Below are 14,929 nucleotides of genomic sequence, written 5' to 3'. Positions count from 1 at the left end.
GTTTTAAAAGAAAGCCTAAAACTGTTTTTGTTATAGAAGTCAACGGATGCTGAGGAGGAGACGGAGATGTCTAATCGACTAATCGAGGCTCAGACTGAGGCAACTTCAGCCAAAGAGGAGCTGAGCAGCTGCAAGGAGCGTCTGGATAAACTGCAGGAGCTGCTGCAGGTAACTTAGGATTTGACTAACATTTCGTATGACTCATCTTTATGTTTTAATTCATTAATGAGATGCGGAATATTTCCTATGTGCCGATTATGAATCTTGAGCCTGACACTGATTGATTACCCTTGAAGTAGGCAGGGAAAAAGCTATTCTGACTGATTGAAAGCCTGTCATATAAATTAAATAAGTCGATGTCTCGTTGTCCATTGAACACACTTGCAATATGTTGTGGATGTTATTTTATTCAGATATGATTATTTCATTTTTTTTTTTTTTCTGTTTTAATATTACTAACATTTTCAAGGGAAAACTTTTTTTTTAGAGCTGTTTTGACCAAAGTTTCAACTTAGTCTTAAAAAGCTTAGTTAAACTTGCTGTTAACTTGTTTCAGTTGGCAATATTAGAAAATAACTGAAAACGTTTATTTCCATTTCGGGGGGGGGAACAAACAAAAAAAACTGCATGATGAAAAAGAGATCTTTGTACCTTTATCTCTATTTAAAGCCGATTCTGTTTGTTCCACCACACACAATAATAAGAGGCCACTAGTATTTATATTTTTATTTTCTGATTGAGAACCACTTATGAAGGACTTGATGCAAAGAGTTGATCACTTCACTTTGACTTTTTCTGTATTTTGGGATAAAAATGGGTTTGAGTTTAGTTACATCTTTGTTATTTACAAGAAACAAATAAAGGTTCCAAAGATGAACAATTTCTCCCTTTAAAAAAAAATAAAAATGTAATAATTTGTATATATTATGACGATTTAATAATTTTAAAGCTGTTAATCAGCCTTGTTTTTCAAATCTGGCGAATCAGGAACCAACTGCAGTGAGAAAAACCAAGAAAACGCTTAAAGCTTTTATTAACATTTTGAAGGAATATTTTTGGTATAGGATATAAAAACTACATGAAGAGAAAAATCTAAGTGTAGAACAGGGATTGCATATTTTTGACCTTATGTTTCCTTTACATGATTATAGTAAAACCTTTTTGTTCTCAGGAGCGGGAAATGACCATTGCTCACCTTAAAGGAGAACTTTTCCAAGTGAGTTACTCATGCTCCAGGCTCTGAATAATGATTTATCATCTGTGGCTGGATTTAATATTTGGTGTCTTTCTTTAACCATCCTGCAGGTAAAAGCTACAGAGGACGGAGCTGACTTGAGCCAGCTCCTCCAGGAGCTCGAAGAGGCCAAAAGAGAGGCAGCTTCTGCCAAAGAAGAACTAAATCTCTCCAGGGAGCATCAGGAGAAACTTCAAGAGGATGCCCAAGCCCGTGAGGTCTCACTGTCTGAACTCAGAGAGGAGTTAGAAGAGATGAGAAGCAGTGTGGATTCCACCAAAGAAGAGCTAACTAAATATCAGCAGCAAAATGAGAAACTTCAAGAGGACATTCAAGCTCGTGAGGTTTTGTTCTCTGAGCAAAGAAAGGAGCTGCAGGAGATAAGCAGTAGTTTGGACGTTTCCAAAGAAGAACTATCTAAATATCAGCTACGAAATGAGGAAATTTGTAAAGAAGTTCAAGCTCAGGAGGTTTCTCTATCTAAACTCAAAGAGGAGCTGCAGGAGATGAAAAGCAGTTTGGACGCCTCCAAAGAAGAACTATCTAGATATCAGCAGCATAATGAGAAACTTCTTGAGGAAGCTAAAACTCATGAAGTCTCGCAATCTGGGGTCAGTGAGCAGCTCCAGGAGATGAAAAACAGTTTGGACGCCTCCAAAGAAGAACTATCTAGATACCAGCAACGCAATGAGGAACTTTGTAAAGAAGTTCAAGCTCAGGAAGTTTCTCTTTCTAAAGGAAACGAGGAGCTGCAGGAGATGAGAAGGAGTTTGGACGCCTCCAAAGAAGAACTTGCGAAATATCAGCAGCATAATGAGAAACTTCTTGAGGAAGCTAAAACTCGTGAGGTCTCGCAATCAGGGGTCAGTGAGCAGCTCCAGGAGATGAAAAACAGTTTGGATGCCTCCAAAGAAGAACTATCTAGATACCAGCAACGCAATGAAGAACTTTGTAAAGAAGTTCAAGCTCAGGAGGTTTCTCTATCTAAAGGAAATGAGGAGCTGCAGGAGATGAGAAGGAGTTTGGACGCCTCCAAAGAAGAACTTGCTAAATATCAGCAGCATAATGAGAAACTTCTTGAGGAAGCTAAAACTCGTGAAGTCTCGCAGTCTGAGGTCAGTGAGCAGCTCCAGGAGATGAAAAGCAGTTTGGATGCCTCTAAAGAAGAACTCAGAGGCTACAGGCAGCAAAATGAGAAGCTCGTCGAGGAGCTTCGCATCCGAGAGCTTTCTATTTCCAGTCTAAAGAAGGAGCTGCAAGAGGCGCAGGCAGCTTTGCTGAAGACGTCAGAATCTGTTACTCCATCACCCTCACCTTCTCCCTCTCCATCTCCTCAGCCTGCCTTCTCTGCCTCCTCAACATCCACCGCACAGCCCAAAAGGAAAGGAGGTAAACAGCAAGCTGCAAAGGGAGGCGCTCCCAAAGAGAAGCAATCACTCTCCAGGAAAAACTCCAGCCAGAAACCTCAGAGCCTTCAGTCGAACAGCAGCTCAGATCACCAGCATGAGGCTACCACAGAGTCCTTTACGCAGACCGAACCCTTCCAAATGACGGATCTCAGCCAGTCTGCCGCCAAGGAACAGATGGAAGAAGTGATCGGAGAATTTGAAGAGAAGATTGCCCAGATGCAGGAGCTCCATGCGGCAGAGATCCTTGATATGGAAGCTCGGCACATTTCTGAGAGCGAGAACCTTCGCAGAGACACTCAAGCTCTGGAAGACGAGTGTAAGGGTCTCAAAGCTGTTATCGACAAACTCTACTCCACTGAGGTGAGTCCAAGGAACAGAGAAACGTGGTCACAACCTCTAGACTTTTTATCATATTCAGTCATATTAAAACCAGTAATTAGCAGTACTTCTGGTCTGTCGGATGAAATCCCTATAAAACACAATAAAGTGTATTTTTTATGTTCTGAAACACTGGAGGTTTGTACAGAAAACTAGTTTAATCTGAAATATCTTTGATTATATTTTCATATTTTTATGTTTTGTGTTTAATTTTCTCTTGTTCCGTATAGGTCCCTCCATCAAGACAGGACCGTCCCGCATCACATAAAGACGGCTACACCAGTGGTGAGAAACTCCACATTCAGTCCGTTTAACTATCTCCTTAAACATTAAGATACACAAGTTTACAGATGAAGTCCATGAGCAGTTTTTGGTTCAGCTCTTAGGCCTGCTGCACTTCCTCACCTTGCTGTTTGTCTCATGTTATATTTTAAAATATACGGCTGAGTTGAAGTATTATTTCATTTTGAGTTTTTTTGTTTTCTGTCTTGCAGACAGCAGCTCAGACTACAGCCAGAGGACAGGATTAGATCTCCCCAGCTTGCAGCAGGAGTTCAGGACAACTCCAGAGGGTGCAAGGAGAGAAGCTGATGATCCTCTGCCTGACCGGATAAAGGTGAGAAGTTATGAGTGACCAATAAATACCTGTATAAAGTTTGTTTTTGTGTGTGGAACATTCCTTTTTTTTTTTTTTCTGAGCAGACGTTGCTCCGCGAGGTGCACCAGGAGGGAATGCAGGTCCTGTCCCTATCTGAGCTCCCCCTCTCTGAGGGAGAGCCAAGCAGCCAGTTCAACGTGGACGGCTGGGTGAAGGAGAGAGACGCCCTGCTGGCCACGGTTCAGTCTCTCAAAATCCTCATCAGCCAGATGCAGACGCACAGCCAATCACAGGTACAGGAGGCCAGTTTGTCAAAGGTCAAACCAGTCAGAAGCTGCAAGGTGTAGAAGAGGAGGATTAGTCAGAAATAATGACAAATTATTTATTTTTGGTTAATAATGTTTTATTTTGCATCAACTGCTTTTTCAGACATATTGAGTTAATTCTATATATCTGATCCTTTAAAAAAAATAGTGTTTTGATAATCTTGGTGTTTGTTTAAAAGAGCTATTTAAAACAAATCAGTTGATTCTGATATGTTTTATGTTGGATTTTTATTAGATTTAATCAGCCTTAAAGGTAATAAAAAACAAACAATAACTAATTTCTGAACAATACAAATGACAAGAATATGTCCTCCATCCATGTATCTTCACCCAGTTGTCCTTGAAGAGTCATGAGATGTGGGGTGTGGGGTAGACCCTGAATGGGTCATCAGTCCTTAACAGAGCAAAAATATATTAGTCTAGAATTATACTTGAAAAATAAAGAAAGTAAAGCTAAATCATGCTTAGGGTGTCTGATTATACTGATCTAAATGCCAAATTTAACACTTGAGTTCTTTAAGTGAGAACTAATTTAATAAATTGGAAGTGCTCTTCAGACATCATAAACAAAGGGAAATAATATGTAAAGGTTTAAGAAAAGACCAGATTACATTATGTGAGTTATGTTATAGCGTTAATGCTAATGTGTTTTATTTGACGAAGTTGTGCAGAAGAGGTGAAAAGAAAAGAAAACAAATTACAAAGCTATCAGACCTTCATGATATTCATGAAGACATAACATTGAAATGAGAAAATGTTAATTATTTAGGAAAAGATTCAGATTTTGTTAACTAATTTTTATTTAGATCTTATCAGGAGACACTTCTTTTTCTGGGTTCATCTTCATGTGTCTAAATTACTACAGAGAAAATGATACAAGCTTCTAAGCAGAATCATTGAGAGAGGGCAGTGCTGCCAGGGTCCAGATCTGACAGAAAGCTGTGGTCATTAACCAGACTCCTGCTCTGCTTGTACAGAGACCCGATAGGCAGTGTTGGGAAAGTTCTCTTTCTACGTGAACTAGTTCAAAGTTCAGTTCACACATTTTAAAATGAACTAGTTCAGTTCATAGTTCATAATTCAAAACCAAAAAATGAACTAGTTCATAGTTCTTTTTTTTTTTTCATATATTGCTCAATTACACCATAGCCTACTGTAGAACCACAGACAGCAATTATTTTATCAGTTGTAACTCTGAAACTGTGAGTCAGATTTCATCTTCATATCCAGTTTTGAATCCTTATCCAACCAGGGTTTACATTAGCATAGAGGGGACAGCATTTCCCCATTGTTGCTTTAACGCTTTGTTGCTGTCCATTCACTTCACACTAGTAGCAGCTGCAGCTTTCACCCCTACAGTATATTCTCAAAAACATCAGCAAAAATGTGCTGCTTGAATGGAATTATTAAAAGAAAGATAGGAAAGTAGTCTTTAAGGTGCAAATGTTTTTTGTTTTTTTTTAAATAATTTTTTCCATTTGAAATTCCATTTCAATACATACTAAAAAGGAATAGTGGAATCCTGGAAAATTATACCAGGCAGGTTTAACAAACAAGTTACATGGATAGTAAAACCCTCAAGAACAGGGGTCTTCTATGTTTTCCAGACCAAGGACCCCCAAACTGATGGCGAGATGGAGCGGGGACCCCCTAACTATATATATTGTATGAAATTGTGTCCTATAGTCACTCTATTACAGATGGAGTAATGTAAAGAAATTAATTTCTCCCTGGGATTATTAAAGTTTTTCTGATTCTGATTCCTGGTTGTTGTGAAGGAAACGGTGCCCAGCTTGAAAGAGCTCCTGTGTGTCGCTGAATGTGTGCATTGATGACTGAAAGACATCTTCTGCCTCCATTTATCTGTTTACTACAGTGTGTTAATTTCATGTTAATGAGTATTTAAAGACATTTCAATTAGTGGGGGAAAAATTGCAGGGGGCGGATCCCCTGTTGAAGACCTCCGCTCAAGAACATTTTACTAACACAAACTGAGGGACCAGGCTGAGGTAGGAATTTAAGGTTACTGAAGTGCGGATTTTTTTACTGAAAGCCGGCGGGCAAACTTGTTGCCATCATCCTCACCGGCCACCTGGTCATAAACCTGTTTTAAGTGATCATACTGCTGCTTTGTCGCCTCCACGTTCGCCTCCATGCTGCATTTTGTTTTGATGACGCACGCGGCTGTGGGCTACGACACTGATAGCTGGTGTTGCCAGATTGGGTGTTTTTCCCGCTACATATTAAGGCCTGTTTACGGTGTGATTTAGCCGGGGTTTCGCCTGGAGGACTCTATAGAAATCTGGCAACCTATTGAACGGAGCTGAACTGAGAGAGCGTGCCGTTCACAGACACCAGAATGAACGAGTTCACAATAACGTTCTTCAGGAAGTAATGCAGTACGTTCAGTTCACGTTCGCCCAAAATATGAACGAGTTCATGAACTTTCGTTCAATGAACGCGTTCAGGCACAACACTGCTGATAGGCCCCTGGAGAAGGGCTTTAGACTGTCGGATGTTTTCTCCAGGTCCACAAAGTTTGGACAAGCTGGCATGTATCTTCTTGTAGAGCTCGATCAGTGTTTCAAAGCCAGAACAAACAAACCCACCTTTGTTGTGATCATATCAATTAGCTTTATATTTGATTAAGAGTGAAAAATAAGACTCTTAATTCCTAACCTGAGACAAGAATAGAAAGAAAAACAATGTTTGGTAAAATCTCTGAAAAAAAAAAAAAAAATTAATCGGCTAACAGAAACATCCAGCTCTGTCTTTGTGTCTGTCTCATGTGTTTCTCTAATGTCCCGCAGACGTCAGCTGTTGGTGCTGACTGGCGCGCAGAGCTGCTGGATGCTGTCAGACAGGTGTTTGTGAGGGAGAGAAGCGTGCTGAAGAGCGCCCTCTACAGCCAGTTGGATCTGTTAGACACCAGTGATGCCATCGTTCACCTCAATCAACTGGAGCGCAGACTGGCTGAACAGGTGTGAAACAACAGCTTCATCTTTTTAATACAGATTATTTTAATGCTGTGGAAAGGGTAAAGAAAAGGCTTTAATAATATAAAGTATGTGTTTATATCAGAGATGCTCTGCTCTGTTTAGCTTCACTTGTTGCTGTTTTATTTGGTTCTTGATGGATGTTTTGTGGCCCTGATGCAGGACGCCCACAACAGGGAGGCCATGGGGTCGCTCCACACTGCAGAAAGGTCAAGTCTTATCTCAGAGATTCAGCAGCTTAGAGGTCAACTGGAGATGCTTCATCAAGGTAAACCAGCTTGTAAACATTTATAAATGTCTGATCTTCCCTGGACTTTAAGTTTCTACACTCCTGTTAAATCTCCATCTGTTTGTAATGTTCAATTCAATGGAAAACAGACCTTTCAGAAGTCAGAAAATATGGGAAGATGGAAAAATCTGGTGATAATCTCAGAATTAAAATTCAAATCCCCAAAAACTTTTATACCAGAGTTCAGGATTATTACTTGGATAAAGTAGGAATATTAAAGGTAGCTATAATTCTGTGAATAAAACCAGAATTCTGAGATTAGGGTCAGAAATAAATTACCTTTTTTTTTTATTGAGTGGCAAGTTTTTTTGTGATATGTGAAGTTCCTGCAGCTGGACCTGCACTAACGTCGGCCCCTTGCCTGTTTCTGTGCCCCCATAAATTTTGGACAAATGTCCAGCTTTTTCCCTGTCCCATATGTTCTGCTTTGACCATCTTTACTGTGACATTGCGTACATCTAACTCTTTGGATGTTTCTGTAAGGTTATTTTGATGATACATTTATCAGAGAGACTCTTTTTATTTAGGTAACTTAAGTGTTAAGTTGAAGCTGTACTCGTTTATTCAATAAGATTATTCCAGCTTTTTCACATTTTCCATTAGATCGGCTTTGAGATGAGTTGTTCAAAATATGCGTGATTAATGGTGGAAATAATCTGTAGGTGCTGTTTTTAATTCACAGAAACCTGACATTTACAAGCTTTTGCATCTCTATTATTTGTATCCATAAATTACTTATGATGAAGTCTTTTTTTTTTATTGTTTAGGTGCAAAGCCCGGCCTGTCTTCTGCTGCTGATCAAAACACAAAGGAGCAGAGGGGAGCAGCAGCTGATGGAGCAGCAGAAGCAGACAGGCTGATCTCAGAGGAGGTGAAAGCTGAACTTTCTCAGACAAAACTGGAGCTGGAGACGACACGAAAGGCCCAACACAAACACCTGCAAGAACTGGACACACTAAGGTAGGACGTGAGGCAGAAGTGACTGTTTCAGATGTTTTCATGTCTGAGATGGTTTCCTTTAATGTGCTTCTTTGATCTTAGAGGCTAGAATGATCCAAAAGTTTAAGTAAAGAATAAAAAAGTTAGAACTTTACAATAAGTGAATAAATTCTAATATCATAGATGATGATGAATTAGAATAGAATCGACTTTCACCTGAGGATAAATCGTCCTTTGAAACTGGGCTTTGGTGACGATCTTTCTATAGAGTTGAAACAGGCCACTCCATAAAAATCTGGCCTCGGAGGTACCGATTGTGTCTTCCTGATGACGCTGGTTATTCATTAAAACTGCAAAAGTTCCTTCCTTAATGTTTAAGCTGAATGCACATGGACTAGTTTTCTTGTTTTCATTAAGAACATGGTAAAATGAAACAAGAGAAGAGGTCCGCTTTTCTTCCTCTTAAACGGCTCTTAAGTTCTGGAAGACTGAGGATTTACACCAGGGCAAAGTCCTCCGCTTTTGGTTCTGGAGTGACCTTTACACAGATCACAACAATAAACCTGTAAAAAGTGCAGGCTTAAACTGCTTTTTAAACATTATTCCTAGATAAAGAAGAACTTAGTGTAAAAATTGAAATATATCTTTTGTTTTGGTTGGCGATATAGAAACAAAACTTGTTAAAGAATGATCTAAGAAAAAAAATCTGCTAAATTGTTTTATGAATCGCGATTATTGATCAGCTTTATTGAGTCCAGCTTTCAGTTGAGTCATAACTGAGTCGGCTGTCCTGAAGCGTAGTGAGCCGTAATCTGGGTGTTTATGTGTAGAAACAGAAGGTGCACAGAGTCTTTTGCTTGTAAGTAGAAGTGAATAAAATCTGAAGCCAGAGGGATTTTCATCATTTAGTTTGCACTGATGTGTCGGCAGGGCGGAGGTGTCCCAGAGAGCTGCAGAGGTAGACGCCTTGAATGATGAGTTGATGGAGGAGAAGAGGAGAAGCAGAGATCTTCAGTGGGCAGTGGAGAAAGAGAGGTGTCGATCTGGAAGAGATGAGGAGAGCAAACGAGAGGAACTAGAGGTAAAACAGACGAGCATCCTTAGCATCTGATCTTTTATCGTTAAACATTCCTTTGAGGGAAAGTTTTGATGTCGTCCTTCAGGACCTGCAGCTGGCTCTAGACGAGCAGAAGGCTCATGTAGACCAGCTGACTCAGACCCTGGAGCAGGAGCGCCAGGCCTCCTCTCAGCTCTCCCAGCAAGTGGAGGAGGATCACCTCAGCCTTAGGAGACGCCTGCAGGAACTGGAGGTCCAGCTGGAGACCGAGAGAGCGAAAGCCCTGGAGATGAGTTCTGCCTTGGGGAGAGAGAGGGAGCTGCGCACCAGCATCTCCTCAGATGGCGGTCGCTCCAGTGAAGTGGGCGCCCATGAGGACAGGGGGGAGCCTGAGAGGGAGGGAAGTCTGCTTGAAAGACTGCAGAGGGAGCTGGATGACAAACACACACAGGTGAGATTTAGGTTGTTTTCTATACTTGACAGGAACTCTGGTCAGTTTTTTTCTACAGGGGAAGCTTACATTAAAGAGAATATCAAGCATCTGAGGTCTAATTCAATTTACACAGAAACCATTTTAATCCAATTCAGTTAAAACCTACTTGTTTTTTCTAATCTTAATGTCAAATCAAGACAAAAAGTGTCATTGTTGCTGTTTTAACAAATTTTTAGATTATTTATTGACTCTGTTATAATTACTTTTATGTCAGTGTTTTTTTTTGGCATAAAAGTTGACAATGATGTTAAGTTGTTAAAAAGGAAAAAGTGTTATTTATTATTTCTCTTCAATGCAATTACATCTAAGTTTAGTTGAAACAATTAAAATAGTATTTATTTATTTTTTCCTATCTTTCCCAACGTGAACTGCTTTTGGCTTATTTATAATTTTCAACTGAAATAGCGTCTTTTTTGACAGTATGCTGACAGGAAATGGCCTCTGCTCCTTTAAAGGCAGAAACAAAGTGTTGAATAAAGTTAACAGATTTAGATCTTGCTGATGGAGGTGATGGATATCTTGTTTCTTCTTTATTTTACTCCCATCTCCAGGTGGTTAATCTCCTCAGTCAGGTGGAGGTCCAGCAGCTGGAAGTGGTGCGAAAAGAAGAGGAGCTTACTCTGGCAAATCAGAGGTCCAAACGAGACCAGGATAAACTCCAGGAGGCTAAAGGCCAGCTGGAGCAGCTGACGGTACGAATGTCGGAGGTCCAACAGCAGCTGGACAGAGCGCTGGAGAAGAGCAAGAGTCTGGAGAAGGAGAAGAAGCGACTGGAGGAGAGGCAGAACCAGTTAGGAACAAGGAAGGAGAATGAGCCTCAGAGTGTGAGCAGCAGTGTTTAATTTAGTAGTTGATCTCTGATCAAAGCTACCAGTTGGATTAAATACTTTCTTTGTTTTTTCCCAACAGCAGAGCGAGCCCAGCGATAGAATCAAAGACTGGGTTCTCCAGCAGAAGAGTGGAAGCGGCCAGTCAGCGAGCAGCACCTCATCCCCTCATATGGAGGGTCGTGCTGTAGACCTCCCAGACGGACCGCACCATGGGCCGTGGCGCACAGTCGACAGGATTGTAGGGAAACTCCATCTTGTTTCCTCAAAGATCCGCAGCATGGCCAGCAAAGCTACGGGCAGGTAATCCATACAGCCCCCAGAATGGAATGTTTTTTTAAAATATATTTTCATATAGATTTTAATTTAAAGATTTTGAACAGATGCTAAAGTTTACTTAAATCAATTATGACCAGTTACTGGTCTAAATCTAAAGCTAACCTAAATTTTGTCATGTAATGTGTACAGTTTGTTTTCTTCTCACAATCACGAAAATATGGTATTTTGTATTTCATTGACAGGATACAAGCAAAGAATAATAATATTTATTTAATAGTTGTTCAAGCTTTTGATCCATGGACTCAAAAATCAGTGATTAATGCCTTATTTTTTCAAAGTTTAAGACAGTATAACATGGGAAAAGAGATTTCAGTATAAAAAGTTAGATAATTAGATAAAGCTTTTTACCTAAAATATTGATTTATTAGTTCGGATTACTTTTACAGGTCGATTGTGGAGTTCGACAGCGAGGAGCTTTCATGGGTTCAGTCCAATGTTGATGAGGTCATCAGCATACTGCAGCAATCCCCAGGTTTACCCTCCATCCCAGAGGTAACTTTTTTCCTCTTATCTTGTCTGAGAAGGCTGTATGAGAGGATGGAGCCTGTTGTCAGCTGGTGGTGTTTTCCAAACAGCATCTGCAGTTCTCGGTTGTGACAGCTCATCATCTGTCTCCCTCAGAGTGTTTCCCTGCTGGCAGGAGGCTCGTCCAGCTCCTCCAACAACCTGACAGAGCGGCTGCTGAGGCAGAACGCCGAGCTGACTGGGTTCGTGAGCCGTCTGACAGAGGAGAAGAACGAGCTGAGGAACCACACGCTGCGCTTGGAGGAGGAGCTGCGCCGCTATCGGCAGGCTGGAGTGGGATCTGCAGACAATGTAGGTGCATTGCTACAGAAGAAAAAAAAGGAATTTGACCAAAGTGAATTCAATTGTACATTCCTAAATCCCTCTACAGCCCAGCAGGAGAGGTGTGTCAAAGGCAGAGACGCTTCTCTCTCAGGAGAGGGAAGCTTGGACTCGAGAGAAGCTCCGTCTGGAGAAAGCTTTACATCTTTCTCAGTCCCAGGTGGCCCGTCTCAGGGGAGAAATCAGGTCGGACACTCTGCGAGAGATATCCGGGCCTGAGTCTGATAACTCTGCACTAAAGGTGAAGGAAACAAAGCGGCTTTGCTGTCGCAGCTTTTATCTAGAAGATCAGGTGTTTTTTAATAAAAGCTTATGGTCAGGTTTGTGACTCTTCTTCTCTGCTCCTGACTTCCTTAGAGAATGTACGGGAAGTACCTGAGGTCAGAAAGTTTTAGGAAGGCATTGATCTACCAGAAGAAGTATCTACTGTTACTGCTCGGCGGGTTCCAGGAGTGTGAGGAAGCCACTCTGTCGCTGCTGTCCAGGATGGGTGGCCAGCCGTCTCTTTCCAGCCTAGAGTCCTACAGCCAGCGCCGCCGGGGATTAACTCGCTTCCGCTCAGCCGTACGAGTATCCATCGCACTCTCCAGGTGGGCTGATTGGAGCCTTATGGTTACAAACTTTTAAAGAAGGAGAAAGTATTTACTGTATGTTTTTTTTTTTTTTTTGATTGACATGTAGAATGCGTTTCCTTGTGAAGCGATGGCACAAAGCCACCGGGGTGAGCTCCACGGTTTCCTGCAGCATCAACAAGAACGGAACAGGTGGATTAATAAAAACAAATAAAATCATGTGGATTTGGTTTTCCTTTCATGTCATTTTAGGAGAAAAAGAAAATGTGTCTTTAATCTCTTACAGGGTCAGACGTGAGAGACTCGCCATATCTCCAGCCGGGTGGTCTGGACACGTACAGAGAGCGAGGAGGAGGAGTCTCCAGCAGCAGAGGAAGAAGTGGGAGAGAATCTCCACGATCAGGCTTCTCTGGCTCTCAGCACAGGTATGACATCAAGTAAATACAAATTATTCACATTAAATACAGCTTTTAACCCCCTTATTTCTTCACTACAGTTTTACTGCCTTCATAGATATTCAAATAAGATGAAAAAAGGACACAGTAATCAGTTTTGGACCTACATTTTAGCATTTAAATGTGAAATAATGTGGTTAATCATGGGTTCCTCTTTTTTTTTGTGCAGGTTTCACATGGCAGCAGACCACGGAGCTCTCACCTGTTCACACCTGCAGAGCTATGACCCAGACCGAGCACTTACCGACTACATCTCCAGGCTGGAGGCTCTGCAGAGGAGGCTGGGCAGTGTGACATCAGGTAATACACCGCTCCAGTAACATCAACTTTATTTAAAGGAAACATGGTAAACATTTGAATCACTATGCACTGAAGATCTTTGGTATCATAAAAAGTTGAGGTTTTTGAAGGTTTCATTGTATTACAGCTTTTTTTTTTTCTTCTTTTCTGGAGTAGACTACTAAAAGGAAAACTGCTTTAATTCGTTTAAAAGAACTGTGTGAAAATGTTTGTATTTATTATATTTGGCTCCTCTTGGTAGTAATTTGATAATTACTACCAAGTAATGGTAGTAATTATTCATTACTTGGTAGTAATGAATAACTATTCATGCGGAGAGCCCCCTACTCTTTTTTTTTTAATCTTACTTGACCAGTTTTAGTTTTCCCATGTCTGACTTCCCATCAGGTGTTTCACAACTGGTGAAGTTAACTGATGAATCAAGCTCTTACTGAATCAGGTCGTGAGAATCATTTCAAATCTACAAAGGCAAAAAAAATCAAGTCCTTTTGCTCATTTTTCTAAAAGAAATAGAGGGGTATTCCAGCTAAAACTGGCATAGTTGTGTTCGCTGATGAAGATTCTCAGTCATCCAGGTCCTAGTCATTCTGTAAAAATGAAAAAAATATCCACTGGACTCCTCAGAGAGGTGGCGAAATGTCTTCAAATCCTGGAAACCAAGTCCAGTGGATATTTTTTGAATTTTTACAGAATGACATAGTTATGTTTGTCATATATGTCCCTGCATATATATATATATATATATATATATATATATATATATATATATATATATATATATATATATATATATATATATATATATATATATATATATATATATATATATAGGTTAATGCATCAGTTTGCTTCTGGTAAAATTGTATTTTAGGGAGCCTGTGAATGCACAAATCTCACAACAAATTTATAAAAATGACATACTGTGCACTCGTGTTTTTTTTTTTTTTTAAACAATTTAAGCCGTAGGGTGGTTATTTATGCCACCTTAGCAAATTTCTAATAAACCAATAAAAGACCTGAATAACGAGTTCGTACCTTTGAGTGCCTTTAAAACTTCTGAGCAGATAAATCTTGTCTTTCCGTTTCCTGAACCTATTTTCTGTGTCTGTTGCCTCCCTCAGGTGCTTCTTCATACACTCAAATGCACTTTGGCTTAAGAAGATAGACGCTGACACACGACTTTGGCTTGAAGAAACTCAGTTGCCTTTTCTTGTGCAGAGCGCTATGCTGTTTCTTTTTTTTTTTAAATCATCCCGCTGTGGATTGTCTCTCTCCACGTGGACCAAAACTCATTTTTCTATTGGCGTACGACGTGTTGTATCCAGGCTTTGTGTCGCCGGCACTTGAAACACAGCGATGTTTGTAATTTAATCTGCCTCTTTGTTGTGAATGATCTTCAATCGTGTATATTTGTCTGATGCTAATTTAAAGACGTTTTGTGATTAATTTATGTTTGTTGTTGCGTGGGTGGACAGTTGTGTTGAGAATGTTTGACGGGTGAGGGGGAGTTTTTTTTTTTTTTTTTTTTGTTAAGGAGGCTGCTACTGGATGTTCTTCACTACACTGTGTTTTGTTTAGACCGGGCAGACTAAAAGGAGACATTTGTAGAGAACGTATTTTTGTAAAGCGTAGGAGTTTTGAATTTTTGGGGTATTTTGTCTAAAACTGAAATAAAGAGGACTACATTATATCAAAGCTGTTTGCATTGTTTTGTTTCTCTTATAATGATGTGTTCTGCTAAATTTTAAGACAATTAAAATTATCAGTGTGCTAAAGACCTTTTTATGTAGAAACTTAAATGTTTCTAAGGTGAAGTTCAAGGCTCAACATGATACTTGCAGCATTTACTGCATCCAGCTGTAAGATGTCTG

At 40.2% G+C, this 14,929-nt stretch overlaps 1 protein-coding gene across 14 annotated transcripts in view; it reads left to right on the top strand.

Moving 5' to 3' along the window:
• The window catches only part of akap9 (A kinase (PRKA) anchor protein 9), an 86,729-nt gene extending 71,980 nt beyond the window's left edge, over positions 1 to 14,749 (top strand). For 12 of the 14 annotated variants that reach the window (XM_038279365.1, XM_038279359.1, XM_038279366.1 and 9 more), the window contains 21 exons: positions 37 to 168; positions 1,172 to 1,216; positions 1,306 to 3,003; positions 3,252 to 3,306; positions 3,516 to 3,637; positions 3,724 to 3,912; positions 6,756 to 6,926; positions 7,104 to 7,209; positions 7,998 to 8,190; positions 9,100 to 9,250; positions 9,333 to 9,677; positions 10,271 to 10,543; positions 10,629 to 10,849; positions 11,272 to 11,377; positions 11,507 to 11,701; positions 11,781 to 11,972; positions 12,089 to 12,321; positions 12,413 to 12,495; positions 12,590 to 12,728; positions 12,928 to 13,058; positions 14,180 to 14,749. In XM_038279365.1, coding sequence (XP_038135293.1) covers positions 37 to 168; positions 1,172 to 1,216; positions 1,306 to 3,003; positions 3,252 to 3,306; positions 3,516 to 3,637; positions 3,724 to 3,912; positions 6,756 to 6,926; positions 7,104 to 7,209; positions 7,998 to 8,190; positions 9,100 to 9,250; positions 9,333 to 9,677; positions 10,271 to 10,543; positions 10,629 to 10,849; positions 11,272 to 11,377; positions 11,507 to 11,701; positions 11,781 to 11,972; positions 12,089 to 12,321; positions 12,413 to 12,495; positions 12,590 to 12,728; positions 12,928 to 13,058; positions 14,180 to 14,223 — 4,824 coding nt within the window. In that variant the 3' untranslated portion in view covers positions 14,224 to 14,749. The remainder of the gene's footprint in view (positions 1 to 36; positions 169 to 1,171; positions 1,217 to 1,305; positions 3,004 to 3,251; positions 3,307 to 3,515; positions 3,638 to 3,723; positions 3,913 to 6,755; positions 6,927 to 7,103; positions 7,210 to 7,997; positions 8,191 to 9,099; positions 9,251 to 9,332; positions 9,678 to 10,270; positions 10,544 to 10,628; positions 10,850 to 11,271; positions 11,378 to 11,506; positions 11,702 to 11,780; positions 11,973 to 12,088; positions 12,322 to 12,412; positions 12,496 to 12,589; positions 12,729 to 12,927; positions 13,059 to 14,179) is intronic. The other 2 variants (XM_038279361.1, XM_038279358.1) reach the window with 2 other exon arrangements.
• Positions 14,750 to 14,929: the final 180 nt, after the last annotated feature.

The sequence above is a fragment of the Cyprinodon tularosa genome, unplaced genomic scaffold, assembly GCF_016077235.1.
Source record: "Cyprinodon tularosa strain WSP-4 unplaced genomic scaffold, ASM1607723v1 ctg15, whole genome shotgun sequence".
NCBI lineage: Eukaryota > Metazoa > Chordata > Actinopteri > Cyprinodontiformes > Cyprinodontidae > Cyprinodon > Cyprinodon tularosa.
This window is presented reverse-complemented; position numbering and strand designations above follow the sequence as displayed.